Source organism: Salmo salar, chromosome 01, assembly GCF_965601325.2.
Source record: "Salmo salar chromosome 01, fSalSal1, whole genome shotgun sequence".
Lineage (NCBI taxonomy): Eukaryota > Metazoa > Chordata > Actinopteri > Salmoniformes > Salmonidae > Salmo > Salmo salar.
This window is the reverse complement of record NC_138291.1, coordinates 155,675,326-155,691,661: the sequence shown is the minus strand read 5'-3', so window position 1 is coordinate 155,691,661 and position 16,336 is coordinate 155,675,326. Positions and strand designations below refer to the sequence as shown.

The 16,336-nt window shown below is 41.6% G+C and overlaps 1 protein-coding gene across 2 annotated transcripts in view; it reads right to left on the bottom strand.

The window, feature by feature from the left end:
- The window catches only part of LOC106566361 (splicing factor SWAP), a 130,557-nt gene that overhangs the window by 96,498 nt on the left and 17,723 nt on the right, over window positions 1-16,336 (bottom strand). For both annotated transcript variants that reach the window (XM_082955394.1, XM_082955395.1), the window contains exon 5: window positions 11,893-12,112. In XM_082955394.1, the coding sequence (XP_082811520.1) occupies window positions 11,893-12,112 (220 nt within the window). The remainder of the gene's footprint in view (window positions 1-11,892; window positions 12,113-16,336) is intronic.

The following is a 16,336-nucleotide window of genomic DNA, read 5'->3' as shown; positions in this document are numbered from 1 at the left end:
CAACTGTATCTCTCACAGAACTAGAATAAGATTAACTTTATATGATCTCTCCCCCTTTCTCTGCTCTGATAGACATGAGCCTGCAACTCTCATCTCTCCAGCGATGCAATTCATTTATTTCCTTATAGAATCATAGATGTGTAAAGTCTTCTGGAGGAGCTGCAGCACCCCTGATAAATTGAAATACATTTGCCAAAGTTATAGAATTACAGCTGTCTGTTCAGAAAGAAAATAATTCAGAATAGCCTACTACACCATGAGTAGGCCCATAAATTAGCCACCGAGGATCAATAGCTTCTTTAAAAAAAATGTTGCCTAGCTGTGGATTGTGTAGCCCAATAAGGGATAGCCTACAGTCGGGAGCACGCGGCAAATCTGTCAGTGAACAGCATGCAGATAAAAACAGGCCTTTTGCAATATTAAAAATGCAATCGAGGGAAAACACAGGTTGGAAAGCAAATGGCACCTGCTGAAAAGAAAAGACTAGAATCCGTATGCTGTAATAAAATTCAAAATATAGGCTTTGGCATGAACTCATCGGACATCACTGGTGAGTGAGCTGTGTATAATTGGGTGAGTCAGTGAAAGTGGAAAGCATTTTTAGGACTATAACTTCCGCCTACAATGTGTGTCCACACACACCTAGGCCTAGACTACTGATGGATTGTTTTTATTGATATGAGATTTTATTGATGTCAGAGTCAAAGTAGCCTGTCATTTCGATAATTTGTGCAGTATTAAAAAATATTCTGCCAGTCATGTAAAAAGACATGAAATGCTTTTATAAAAAGGCTACAATTTTCCCCAATCCAAGGCTACAAAATGTTTTTCCTATGTGTGCAACTTCTGTAAGCGCCTCAACTCTACGCAAATATGATGATTTACAGTACCAGTCAAAAGTTTGGAAACTCCTACTCATTCAAGGGTTTTTCTTTAGTTTTACTATTTTCTACATTGTAGAATAATACTGAAGACATCACAACTATGAAATAACACATATGGAATCATGTAGTAACCAAGAAAGTGTTAAACAAATCAAAATATATTTTAGATGAGATTCATCAAAGTAGCCACCCTTTGCCTTGATGACAGCTTTGCACACTCCTGGCATTCTCTCAACTAGCTACATGAGGTACTCACCTGGAATGCATTTCAATTAACAGGTGTGCCTTGTCAAAAGTTGATTTGTGGAATTTCTTTCCTTCTTAAAGCGTTTCAGCCAATCAGTTGTGTTGTGACAAATAAGCAAAAAGTACTGACAGTCCATCATTACTTTAAGACATGAAGGTCAGTCAATACGGAACATTAGAATAACTTTTACATTTCAAGTGTAGTCGCAAAAAACATCAATCGCTACGATGAAACAGGCTCTCATGAGGACCACCACAGGAAAGGAAGAACCAGAGTTACTTCTGCTGCAGAGGATAAGTTCATTAGTTACCATTAGTTACCAGCCTCAGAAACAACCCCCAAATAAATGCTTACTCCACGGTTGGAACTAGAAGCACAAGCATTTCGTTACACTCTCATTAACATCTGCTAACCATGTGTATGTGACCAATAAAATTTGATTTGACAAGTTCACAGAATGGGACTTCTGAGTGCTGAAGCTTGCAGCGCATAACAAAAAATCATCTGTCCTCGGTTGCAACACTCACTGCCGAGTTCCAAACTGCCTCTGGAAGCAACATCAGCACAAGAACTGCTCGTCCGGAGCTTCATAAAAAGGATTTCCATGGCTGAGCAGCCGCACAGAAGCCTAAACTAACCATGTGCAATGCCAAGCATCGGCTGGAGTGGTGTAAAGCTCGCCGCCATTTTTTGGAGTGATAAATCACACTTCAAAATCTGGCAGTCCGACGGACGAATCTGGGTTTGGCAGATGCCAGGAGAACGCTACCTGCCCTAATGCAAAATGCATACTGTAAAGTTTGGTGGAAGAGGATGGTCTGGGGCTGTTTTTCATGGTTCAGGATAGGCCCCTTAGGTTCAGTGAAGGGAAATCGTAACGCTACACCATACAATGACATTATAGACGATTCTGTGCTCCCAACTTTGTGGTAACAGTTTGGGGAAGGTTCTTCCCTGTTTCAGCATGACAATGCCCCCATGCACAAAGCGAGGTTCATGCAGAAATGGTTTGTCGAGATCGGTGTGGAAGAATTTGACAGGCCTGCACAGAGCCCTGGCTTCAACTGCATTGAACACCTTTGAGATGAATTGGAACGCAGACTGCGAGCCAGGCCTAATTGCCCAACATCAGCACCCGACTTCACTAATGCTCGTGGCTGAATGGAAGCAAGTCCACACAGCAATGTTCCAACATCTAGTGGAAAGCCTTCCCAGAAGAGTGGAGGCTGTTATAGCAGCAATGAGGGGACCAACTCCATATTAATGCCTATGATTTTGGAATGAGATGTTTGACGAGCAGTTGTCCACATACTTTTGATCCTGTAGTGTATTTGGCCGGACCTATATACAGTGCCTTCGGAAAAGTACTCAGACCGCTTGACTTTTTCCACATTTTGTTAGGTTACAGCCTTATTCTAAAATTGATTAAATAGCTTTTTCCCCTCATCAATCTACACACAATATCCCATAATGACAAAGCAAAAACAGGTTTTAGAAATGTATTACAATAAAAAAAAATGAAATATGACATTAACATAAGTATTCAGACCCTTTACTAAGTACTTGGTTGAAGAACCTTTGACAGTGATTACAGCCTCGAGTCTTCTTGGGGATGTTGTTACAAGCTTGGCACACCTGTATTTGGATGAGTTTCTCCCATTCTTCTCTGCAGAGTCTCTCTAGCTCTGTCAGGTTGGATGGGGAGCGTCACTGCACAGCTATTTTCAGGTCTTTCAAAAGATGTTTGATCAGGTTGAAGTCCAGCCTCAGGCTGGGCCACTCAAGGACATTCAGAGACCTGTCCTAAAGCCACGCCTGCATTGTCTTGGCTGTGTGCTTAGAGACGTTGTCCTGTTGGAAGGTGAACCCTCGTCCCAGTCTGAGGTCCTGAGCACTCTGGAGCAAGTTTTCAGAAAGTTTCTCTTTGTACTTTGCACCGTTCATCTTTCCCTCGATCCTGACTAGTCTCCCAGTCCGTGCCGCTGAAAAACATCCCCACAGCATGATGCTTCCACCAGCATTCTTCACCATAGGGATGGTGCCAGGCTTCCTTCAGACGTGACGCTGGGCATTCAGACCAAAGAGTTGAAGTTTGGTTTCATCAGACCAGAGAATCTTGTTTCTCATGGTTTGAGAGTCTTTAGGTGCCTTTTGGCAAACTCTAAGAGGACTGCCATGTGCCTTTTACTGAGGAGTGCCTTCCCATCTGGCCACTCTACCATAAAGGCCTGATTGGTGAAGTGCTGCAGAGATGGTTGTCCTTCTGGAAGGTTCTCCCATCTCCACAGAGGAACTCTGGAGTTCAGTCAGAGTGACCATCTTGGTCACCTCCCTGACCAGGGCCCTTCTCCCCCGATTGCTCAGTTTGTCCGGGTGGCCAGCTCTAGGAAGAGTCTTGGTGGTCCCAAACTTCTTCCATTTAAGAATGATGGATTCCACTGTGTTCTTGGGGACCTTCAATGCTGCAGACATTTTTTGGTACCCTTCCTCAGATCTGTGCCTCGACACAATCCTGTCTGCATCTGGGCCAAATGTTGAGTCTCATAGCAAAGGGTCTGAATACTTACGTAAATAAGGTATTTGTTTATTTTATATATATTTGCAAACATTTCAAAAAACCTTTTTTCGATTTCTCATTATGGGGTATGGTGTGTACATAGTTGAGGAAAATGTTTCATTCAATCCATTTTAGAATAAGGCTGTAATGTAACAAAATGTGGAAAAAGTCAAGGGGTCTGAATACTTTCCGAATGCACTGTATCTGGCCGGCAGGACCAGAGCTCCAGCCGGCCAGATAGGTTCGGTCCGCAGGTTGGCCAGCTCGCCAGATCCCATCAAATAATGCCAATATATCGTCTATATAACGTCGATAACGTTTGACCTTGGATAGAAAGGGATTTTGCTCAGGGTTGAGAATGTGATCATGTTCTAAGAGTCTAATATTGGCATAATTGAGTGCCATTGTACTCTCCATAGCGGTTCCTTTTGTTTGTAGGAAAAAGTAACTTCTAAACATAAAACTGTTTTTTGCGAGTACCAGCTCTGCTAGGCCTCTGACACATGAGGAGCTAGGCAGTTGGTCCAAAAAGAAAAAGTCAGGGCCTCGGCCAATTTGGAGGGGTATAGACGAGTATACTGTAGGCTTTCAACGTCAAAACAGACGAGTAGGATGTTTTCATTGACCTGGGGAATCGTCTTGAGTACATGAATCATGTCAATAGAGTCCCTTGTGAAGGAGGGTAAAGAGGAGATACGGCTTGAGAAATGAGTAAAAAAATACTGGATATCTGTTCTGTCAGGCTCCCTATTCTGGTTAATAATAGAGCATCCGGGGGGGTTAGTAGGGCGTTAATGGACTTTAGGGACTGCATATATTACAGGTGTCACAGGGTTATCCACTTTCATAAAGTTGTACTCATTCATACTGATTTCCGCTCTGTCAAAATATAGCTTGAGCTTAGGGCTGGGCAATATCAAAGTATTTCGAATTGATGCTTTAGCGTATTTTTCCAAATGCCTGGATCACAAGAGGTTTATCTTTTTTTTCCTTCGTTTTTATGAGCGCTCTGTCTTTTGGTCTCGTCTGCTTTGCTGCTTCAGTCCAGTGTGCACTGTGCTCCTTCGCACTCAAACACAGACACCGAGCCCCTTCCCCTGCCACTCACAACAAAGACGAATGACAACGTCCTCTCTGACAACAAGCAGTTTAAATTCGCTATTTGCATTTGAGGTTTGGTCCAACAGAATCGGTAAAATGGACACCGAAACGCTTAGAGATATTGTTTTACTGTAATAGACAAAAACCTTTCTAACAACACCCTTTTCATGTCTCAACTAACAAAATGTAGAACAGAGCAGACCCTACTAAAACGAGAGTATCACATACCACTAGCAGCATTTTAGTCACAGACTTATGTGCTAGCTGTCTAGTCTGTGTTTTATAAAATGTGCAATGAGCATTAAAAGGCACATTTATATAAGAACTGGCAACTCGTTCTCATTCTGAGAAATATGCATGATGAATGGAAACAGGATACCCTGAGCTTAAATTCAAGTCTCATAGCAAAGGGTCTGAATACTTATGTAAATAAGGTATTTCTGCTTTTAAGCAATATGCACACATTTCTAAAAACTGTTTTCACTTCGTCATTATGGGGTAGTGTGAGTAGATTGATGAGGATTTTGTTTTTAAATTCAATCCACTTTAGAATAAGGCTGCAACGTAACAAAATGTGAAAAACATCAAGGGGTCTGAATACTTTCCGAATGCACTGTATATACTGTATATACATTATTTTAATAGCAGGACACTGTAAAGTCCATTATTCCTGAAGAGTGAATTAGGCTGTTTTAGAAGGTTTGAATCCTAAGCAACCTACATAGACATTATTTGAAATACAACAGACAAACATAGCTACTGTAGTAGGTCAAAGCTGTGTGCTGGAAAACCTTGGTAGAGCATGGGTGGAGTAGGCATTGTGGTGAATTTAACTTATTTTTCAGCTTCAGACCAATCCCTCCTTCTCACTTACTTTTTGTTTTGTTTTTAATGTCCATGGTTTTTACACTGGAAGGTAATATTCTGTTAAAAGCTGCATTATACAACATTTCCACATGCAAAGGCAGATTTGCCATTAGTCTGTCATTAGCAGTGCTATTGTAACCTTTAAAGAGAAATATCTAAATATTTCAACTTCATTTTTATCATCTTCAGCACCACCCCAACATCACCATCCAGGAAAATAGCACATTTCCATGTTTTGCAGTAAATAAGATGTCATTGGAAACACTTTTCTTCCTACATCACCTACTAATTGTCTACGCCAGACAAAGTTGAATTACTGTTTAACGGATGCCCCGCCTCACTTTTCTCCACAAGCCAAAAAACAAAATTCAGATGTGTTATTTTTTGGCCAATATATGCGGCTCTTTGTTTATAATGCACTGTCCGCTCTCCCTTGAGGCTTTCCCATGTTGATGTCCAAGAGACTAAACAGCCTCCGACCCGCGCTCAGATCATGTTCAAGCCTCGGATTGGACAGTGAAAAACACATGCTCGCACATGCAGGCGACGTGCAGATGTTTAATTTCTCTCTCATGCAGTCATGGCTGAAGACAGTGCAAATTCCTACTATTTATGTGTCCAGGTTAAAAGTGGGACGTCCCTCATTATAAATAAACAGTCGGTAAAATACATGGTTATTGCATCATTTTCAGATCTATTAGAAGCGATTAATAGACGAAACAATGTAATTTAACCAATTGACTGGCCAGAGATCAGGACATTCATCAGCAAAGACGCAGTGCAAGCTGATAGTATTTTGGACAACCAAATTGAACTGAAAATGATGGATGAAATCGAAGTTTGTCAGCTGTATGGTGATTTGCGATTCATAACTTACATTTTACCGGTACTACCAGTAGTAGTAGTAGGCCAACCGATAACACCATGACGGAATGCGATTGAAGTGATGATGCACCGCCGAGAACAGCTAGCATGTCCAGCAAAGTACATTGCCAGTGGCAAGGCACACACTTCGTGCAGATCAGCAGGTGGGGGCTTTTCGTGGCAGCCAGACGAGACAATCAAAGGAAGATGCAGTGAGCAAAGTTATTGGCTTCGAATTTAGTCACACTTGCTCTATATAGATTGATGCTTCTAATTGTGCATGTGAAACAACATTTTTTTGATGATTAAAGGTTATACTCTATGGCTGGATTTATGTATTTTTTTCCAATGCTATATTAGTTTGGCAGACCTAACTTGATTGACCCTTTTTCTACAAGGCCTTGTCTATGAGAGTCCTAATCATATTTGTATGAATATTTTGTTAACGCATAAGGCTATAGAGAAACATTCAGGTAATTAACTCATTATTATGCATGAACATTTTAATTTGATTACAATTATTTAATTGTCAATCATTCTTGAATTTGTTAGGCTATACAATTAAGTTGATTAATGAACTGATAATACATCTTTTTTTTTTTAAATATCATTTTTGAATATGATAGAATGTATAATAGAATGCAATATTCTATGTGAATAATGTTCATTAATATTAATTTATGTATTAATAATAGTAATCTGAAAAATCAGTCTGAAATCTTGCATATTGTTCATGTCCATATAGCCTAGGACAATGTAGTAAAGAACTCTTATTCCTTATCCGCCTAATGAATTATAATTTTTTATTTTTTTCCGCTTGCTCGCCTCACTTTTCTGGGGGGAAAATCCATTAAACAGTGGATCAATTTTGTCTGGCCCTACACTTACTTTTTGGTCAGTGTGGTGTGTGTGTGTTTGTGTGTGTGTGCGTGTGTAACCTTCATTTAACTAGACAAGTCAGTTAAGAACAAATTCTTATTTACAATGACGGCCCGGACGACGCTGGGCCAATTTTGCGCCGCCCTATGGGACTCCCAATCACGGCCGAATGTGATACAGCCTGGATTCGAACCAGGGACTGTAGTGACGCCTCTTGCACTGAGATGCAGTGCCTTAGACCGCTGCGTCCATGTGTGTGTGTTAACTATTCAACTGTAAATGTAGTTAGGTAGCTAGCTAGCTAAATTGACCTAACTAATGGTTTGCATTTATTGATTAACCACAGCTTGAATATCACCATATACCTACCTATCTACAGTAGCGTTTGTTCTACTTCATATGACTGGCAGCATGTTGTAGCAGCAGCTGTGTTATTACTGAGAAACAGAGTTGCTTGATCTGGTTAGATAGAACTCTGAGATATCTGAGATTCAGCTGAAAAGATGTTAACCTCTTTGGGCTAGGGGGCAGTATTTTGACGTCCGGATGAAAAGCGTGCCAAAAGTAAAATGTCTGTTACTCAGGCCCAGAAGCTAGGATATGCATATAATTGGTAGATTTGGATAGAAAACACTCTAAAGTTTCTAAAACTTTGTCTGTGAGTATAACAGAACTGATATGGCAGGTGAAACCCCGAGGACAAACCATCCAAAAAAATAATAATTTCAGCCTACCATTGTTTCCAATGCTGTCCTGTTTATTATGAGGCGAAATCCTCCCAGATTGCAGTTCCTAGGGCTTCCACTAGAAGTCAACAGTCTTTAGAAAGAGCTTCAGGCTTGCTTATGGAAAAATGTGCTACAATTTGTAGTTTTCTAAGTGGCTCCCATTTTGGATGTAGTGTTTTCATGCGCGTGGATGAGAGCGTGTTCTTTGTTGTTTATCTCCGGTAAAGACAATAACGATTCTCCGTCTTAAATTTTATCGTTTATTTATGCATTAGGGTACCTGAGGTTTGATTATAAATGTTGTTTGACTTGTTTGGAGAAGTTTATTGGTAACGTTTGGGATTAATTTTGTATGCATTTTGAAGGAGGGAAACCGGTGGATTATTGAATGAAGCGCACCAGCTAAACAGAGTTTTTGGGGTTATAAAGAAGGACTTTATCAAACATAAGGACCATTTGTGATGTAGCTGGGACCTTTTGGAGTGCCAACAGAACAAGATCTTCAAAGGTAAGGCTTTTATAATATCGCTATTTATGACTTTCGTGGCGCACCTGCCTGGTTGAAAAAAGTTTTTCATGCTTTTGTATGCGGGGCGCTGTCCTCAGATAATCGCATGGTGTACTTTCGCCGTAAAGCCTTTTTGAAATCTGACACAGCGGCTTGATTAACAAGAAGTTAAGCTTTATTTTGATGTATAACACTTGTATTTTCATGTTAAATATTTATATTTCTGTAATTTGAATTTCGCGCTCTGCAATTTCACTGGATATTGTCGAGGTGGGTCACTAGCAGAACGCCTGCGCCAGAAAGGTTAATTTCAGAAATGCTACATAAAAGGTAGCACATTGTTGGTTCTTAAATCAACTTAAATGTTTACGAGAAAGATAAATTATACATTTAATAAAAACTGTTGCACCTACAAACTTAGTCAATACGAAACATTTTCAATCCAATGGTCACTTTATGGACATTATAGTCTCGTTTTAATCCAACGTCTAATATTTGATCTAGGTAGAAGAAGAAAATACTCTGAAAACTCATTAGCTAACGGCTCTGTTAAAAATCCGGCATGTGGTTCTCAATAAAGGCCGGACAGCTCAATCAAGTTGATTTGCGAATTTTGGCGTCATATTGGCTTAGCTTCAACCAATGCATACTGATGGGTTCGGATTTCTAAACTTTGAATATTATTAATCATTAGTTATATCAGAGACGTAAGGGGTGCCATAGTCCTACACCAGAAGTGAATGGTTATCTGTAGGAGGGATGTATATGGTAGAGGCAATTAAGCTTGGAATGTACTGAGTGAAGGAAAGACGATCACATCTTGGCAGGCATTGATAAGGGTGGAGAGCTGTGGATTAGTGAGGAAGGGGGACGAGGTCAGGTCAGGTCACGTTAAGGGAGAAGGAACAGTTTATTGCCCGCATTCCCTTAATTTCCTGCCTAGCAACAGAGATGTAATGTTTAGAGAGAAGGAGGACATTCCACCCCAAATTGGGGTACAGTGAGGGGAAAAAGTATTTGATCCCCTGCCGATTTTGTACATTTTCCCACTGACAAAGAAATTATCAGTCTATAATTTTAATGGTAGGTCTATTTGAACAGTGACAGACAGAATAACAACAAAAAAATCCAGAAAACACATGTCAAAAATGTTATAAATTGATTTGCATTTTAATGAGGGAAATAAGTATTTGACCCCTCTGCAAAACATGACTTAGTACTTGGTGGCAAAACCCTTGTTGGAAATCACAGAGGTCAGAAGTTTCTTGTAGTTGAACACCAGGTTTGCACACATCTCAGGAGGGATTTTGTCCCACTCTTTGCAGATCTTCTCCAAGTCATTAAGGTTTCGAGGCTGACGTTTGGCAAATCAAACCTTCAGCTCCCTCCACAGATTTTTTATGGGATTAAGGTCTGGAGACTGGCTAGGCCATTCCAGGACCTTAATGTGCTTCTTCTTGAGCTACTCCTTTGTTGCCTTGGCCGTGTGTTTTGGGTCATTGTCATGCTTGAATACCCATCCACGACCCATTTTCGATGCCCTGGCTGAGGGAAGGAGGTTCTCACCCTAGATTCGATGGTACATGGCCCCGTCCATCGTCCCTTTGATGCGGTGAAGTTGTACTGTCCCCTTAGCAGAAAAACACCCCCAAAGCATAATGTTTCCACCTCCATGTTTGACGGTGGGGATGGTGTTCTTGGGGTCATAGGCAGCATTCCTCCTCCTCCAAACACAGCGAGTTGAGTTGATGGCAAAGAGCTCCATTTTGGTCTCATCTGACCACAACACTTTCACCCAGTCGTCCTCTGAATCATTCAGATGTGCATTGGCAAACTTCAGACGGGCATGTATATGTTCTTTCTTGAGCAGGGGGGGGGACCTTGCAGACGTTGCAGGATTTCAGTCCTTCACGGAGTAGTGTGTTACCAATTGTTTTCTTGGTGACTATGGTCCCAGCTGCCTTGAGATCATTAACAAGATCCTCCCGTGTAGTTCTGGGCTGATTCCTCACCGTTCTCATGATCATTGCAACTCCACGAGGTGAGATCTTGCATAGAGCCCCAGGCCGAGGGAGACAGACAGTTATTTTGTGTTTCTTCCATTTGCGAATAATCGCACCAACTGTTGTCACCTTCTCTCTAAGCTGCTTGGCGATGGTCTTGTAGCCCATTCCAGCCTTGTGTAGGTCTACAATCTTGTCCCTGACATCCTTGGAGAGCTCTTTGGTCTTGGCCATGGTGGAGAGTTTGGAATCTGATTGATTGATTGCTTCTGTGGACAGGTGTATTTTATACAGGTAACAAACTGAGATTACGAGCACTACCTTTAAGAGTGTGCTCCTAATCTCAGCTCGTTATCTGTATAAAACACACCTGGGAGCCAGAACTCTTTCTGATTGAGAGGGGGTCAAATACTTATTTCCCTCATTAAAATACAAATCAATTTATAACATTTTTGACATTCGTTTTTCTGGATTATTTTGTTGTTATTCTGTCTCTCACTCTTCAAATAAACCTAGCATTAAAATTATAGACTGATCATTTCTTTGTCAGTGGGCAAACGTACAAAATCAGCAGGGGATCAAATACTTTTTTCCCCTCACTGTATATATATTTTATTTAACCTTTATTTAACTAGGCAAGTCAGTTAAGAACAAATTCTGATTTACAATGATTGCCTAGGAACAGTGGGTTAACTGCCTTGTTCAGGGGCAGAACAACAGATTTTTACCTTGTTAGCTCAGGGATTCGATCTAGCAACCTTTCAGTTACTGGCCCAATGCTCTAACCACTAGGCCTGCCGCCCCCAAAATATATACTACCACTGGTGGAACCATGTCTTGTCTGTTCAGCTGTTAGATCCTTTGGTTGAAGCTTTTATAGTGTCCGCCGAGTTCTTACTCTGATATTTAGAACCTAACAATACTATAGTCGAATACTACAGTAATAAGTACTCCATGTATTCTGAATTCTATTAATGTATTCTGTTGTTAAAGGGACACTTCAGGATTTTGGTAATGGAGCCCTTTATGTACTTCCCCAGTCAGATGAACTTGTGAATACCATTTTTATGTCTGCGTGAAGTAGATAAAGGGCTTCATTACCAAAATCCCGAAGTATCCCTTTAAAATGTATTCTGTGCCACTGTTCTCTAAGATTTCCACATGTATTATGTATTAGATAGTAACATATACTATGTATCCCATGATGTACAACTCATTCTATATAAACCCTTTTCGTTAATCTCTGTGACTCACCCTGTAAATCCTGCTTGTCGGCGGCGGAGGTATAGCGGCCCTCCTTCATGGCCTTCAGGATGTGTTTGTAGTAGGGGTTCAGGTAGTGTTCGAAGTTCAGGAAGTCAAACTGGGAGTTGCCAGACTGCTTGGCTTTCAAAACAATCTCAAACTGGGCCCCCTGCTGGCACACAAAGTTGGCGGTCCTCTCAATGATGGCATGGGTTTTGGTGGTCGCTGGCTGGAAATGGGAAGAGGAAACACACTAAGTCAAACGAAGTGTGGGGTTAAGGATAGGTGACAACCTGGGGATGTATGTATCAAGCAAGAGTAGGAATGCTGATCTACAGTCGTGGCCAAATGTTTTGAGAATGACACAAATATACATTTTCTAAGTCCGCCGCCTCAGTTTGTATGATGGCAATTTGCATATACTCCAGAATGTTATGAAGAGTGATCAGATGAATTGCAATTAATTGACAAGTCCCTCTTTGCCATGCAAATTAACTGAATCCCCCAAAAAACATTTCCACTGCATTTCAGCCCTGCCACAAAAGGATCAGCTGACATCATAACAGGTGTGAGTGTTGACGAGGACAAGGGTGAGATCACTCTGTCATGCTGATTGAGTTCGAATAACAGACTGGAAGCTTCAAAAGGGAGGGTGGTGCTTGGAATAATTTTTCTTCCTCTGTCAACCATGGTTACCTGCAAGGAAACATGTGCCGTCATCATTGCTATGCACAAAAAGGGCTTCACAGGCAAGGATATTGCTGCCAGTAAGATTGCGCCTAAATCAACCATTTATCGGATCAACAAGCACTTCAAGGAGAGCGGTTCAATTGTTGTGAAAAAGGCTTCAGGGCGCCCAAGAAAGTCCAGCAAGCGCCAGGACCGTCTCCTAAAGTTGATTCAGTTGCAGGATCGGGGCACCACCAGTACAGAGCTTGCTCAGGAACGGCAGCACGTAGGTGTGAGTGCATCTGCACACACAGTGAGGCGAAGACTTTTGGAGGATGGCCTGGTGTCAAGAAGGGCAGCAAAGAAGCCCCTTCTCTCCAGGAAAAACATCAGGGACAGACTGATATTCTGCAAAAGATACAGTGCCCGGACTGCTGATTGTTTGGGGCATCCGGAAAAAATGCGTGTCCGGAGAAAACAAGGTGAGCGCTACCATCAGTCCTGTGTCATGCCAACAGTAAAGCATCCTGAGACCTTTCATGTGTGGGGTTGCTTCTCAGCCAAGGGAGTGGGCTCACTCACAATTTTGCCTAAGAACACAGCCATGAATAAAGAATGGTACCAACACATCCTCCGAGAGCAACTTCTCCCAACCATCCAGGAACAGTTTGGTGACGAACAATGCCTTTCCAGCATGATAGAGCACCTTTCCATAAGGCAAAAGTGATAACTAAGTGGCTCGGGGAAAAAAAAGAAAAAGAAAAAAAAAAAATCAATATTTTGGGTCCAAGGCCAGGAAACTCCCCAGACCTTAATCCCATTGAGAATTTCTGGTCAATCCTCAAGAGGCGGGTGGACAAACAAAAACCCACAAATTCTGACAAACTCCAATCATTGATTATGCAAGAATCGGCTGCCATCAGTCAGGATGTGACCCAGAAGTTAATTGACAGGGCGGATTGCAGAGGTCTTGAAAAGGAAGGGTCAAGACTGCAAATATTGACTCTCTGCATCAACTTCATGTAATTGTCAATAAAAGCCTTTGACACTTATGAAATGCTTGTAATTATACTTCAGTATTCCATAGTAACATCTGACAAAAATATCTAAAGACAACTGAAGCAGCAAACTTTGTGGAAATTAATATTTTTGTGTCATTTTCAAAAGTTTTGGCCACGACTGTAGGATCAAGGCCACTTTCCATGTAACATTATTCATTGCGATCTAACAGGGAAAGGGGATCCTGAATCAGCACTCCTTGTATGAGATGCTTGATACATACGGCCCCAGACTCTCCTGTTGGGCAAGTTAATGTAACTGTATTTAATAACTGAGGCACAAGAGTAATCACTTCAAAAGCAAAGACGAAAAAGCTAAATACGCTACAACGTGACATGAAACAGGTTTTAAGTGTGGCAATTAATTCTTTGTGGGGGATCAACCAAATTCTATTTCCTAAAGACTGTAGCTGAGGTGTAATAGCTTCTTCACTAACAATCATTTACTAAATACATACAAGATGGAAATCATTGGGACTCGATTATTCAATATCACTGTGACTGTGTACTTTCAATGATGAATCATTCTCGTTAGTTACCCTCAGAAAAAACTACCAAAAACACACATTTCTCATCAAATGAAATCCTTTGGAGAGAAGACGCTTGGGCCTAAACTCTGCAGTAACATTCCACTACACACACACACACTTACGCGTTTTGCGAGAGCATAAACTAAACTTGCAATTTTGAATTTTAACGAGGAACTTCTTATCAAATCATGAAACACAGAAAGGAAGAGCAGAGAGAGAGACGATTCCTTCGCCCCACCCCCCAGGCTGTCAGACCGGCGACTGCCTGTGATAACGGGGGAAACACAGCCACATCCCCAAATTAATAGTTCAAATCAGATATTCTGAGAAAAGCGCCGGCTTTGACTAATTGGCCGTTTCAAGACGGAGACGGTACCCTTCGCAGGGTACCCAATCGAAATCTCATTACAAGGACACGTGGAAAGGATGCGCATGTGTGTCTGGACATCACAGAGGACACTGACAGCCAGAGTGAGGAAGATCTCTCTGTCAGCTGCGTCTACTATGTGAGCATATACTATGCGTGTGTTCATGCGCACGTCCCTGGGTGTATGTAAGTTTGTGTGTGTGTTTGTGTCAGTCTGAAGTCTTTAGGGTGTGTGTGTGTGTGAGAGTGAGTGAGTGAGTGAGTGAGTGAGTGAGTGAGTGAGTGAGTGAGTGAGTGAGTGAGTGAGTGAGTGAGTGAGTGAGTGAGTGAGTGAGTGAGTGAGTGAGTGAGTGAGTGAGTGAGTGAGTGAGTGAGTGAGTGAAAATCGAGGCCATGCTGAGATGAAAGCCTCCCCTTCTTGAGTTGGAAGGAGCCTGCAGATGAAAGGCAACCGGCGGTCAATGGGGGAAGCAGCAGCAGTGGAGTGGAAAGTCTGTCCTAGTGGACTGGGATGATACTGACTGACGCAAACTAAAGCAGCACAGCAGACTCCTCTTCTCAGTCTCCTCCCAGGCTGCAGGATGTGAGTGATGACCTCAATACCATCCTCCAGATAAGACACCTTATCGTTCAACTCACCACTTGTCTGTGTCTGTCTATTGGTCTGTCTGCAGTCTGATCTGCCTCGCAACATCAATACTGCACCAGTCACTGTCTATCACATGCACAACACTCGCAAGCAAGTTCTGCTGTTTGCTGGTCCGTTCCCTTCCTTTTCCCTCTCCACGGCTCCATAATAGTGAGTGTTATGTAAACTGTTGGACCCTGGACCCACCATTGTTCAAATGTATACTGAACAAAAATATAAACGCAACATGCAACAATTTCAAAGATTTTACTGAGTTACAATTCATATAAGGAAATCAGTCAATAGAAATAAATTCATTAGGCCCTAATCTATGGATTTCACATGACTGGGAATATAGATATGCATCTGTTGGTCACAGATACCTTAAAAATATTGGCCTCTGGATCTCGTCAGGGTATTTCTGTGCATTCAAATTGTCATCGATAAAATGCAACTGTGTTCATTGTCTGTAGCTTATGCCAGCCCATACCACAACTCCACCATGGGGTACTCTGTTCACAATATTGACATCAGCAAACCTCTCGCCCACACAACACCATACGCGTGGTTTGCGGTTGTGAGGCCGGTTGGACGTACTGCCAAATTCTCTAAAACGACGGATTATGGTAGAGAAATTAACATTCAATTCTCTCGCAACAGCTCTGGTGGACATTCCTGCAGTAAGAATGACAATTGAAAGCTCCCTAAAAACTTGTAACTTATATGTTTTCTGGTCTTTATTATCTCTCCCAGATATAGGACAGACACTTCAGAACAAACTTCCTTTAGATTTTTTGGGGGGACTTTCTGTTGTTCCATGTTGTTCCATGAATCTCTTACTTCAATGGGTCTTAAACTTCAAAATCAAATAGGTAAATGATCCTTGATATGACCTTTAAACACAAATCCATATAGCTTAGTAGAACCGCCCCCCCCCCCCCCCCCCCCGGCTTAGACTTATGGGTTAAAACCCATTCTGCAACCCTATGGTCCACATTATCCATTCCAGATATATGGCTTATAATTTCTCTACTTAGAAAAATGTGATTAAAAACATACCGGTATATACACAAATACATTCATATTTACATTAAAGGTCAGGGAGTTAATCAGTTACTTTCATGTGTTTCTTAGAAAAGGTACTTTGACAGGAGAAAGGTACTTGTATGTAAATGACAGGGTATCATAGTCAGATGAACTT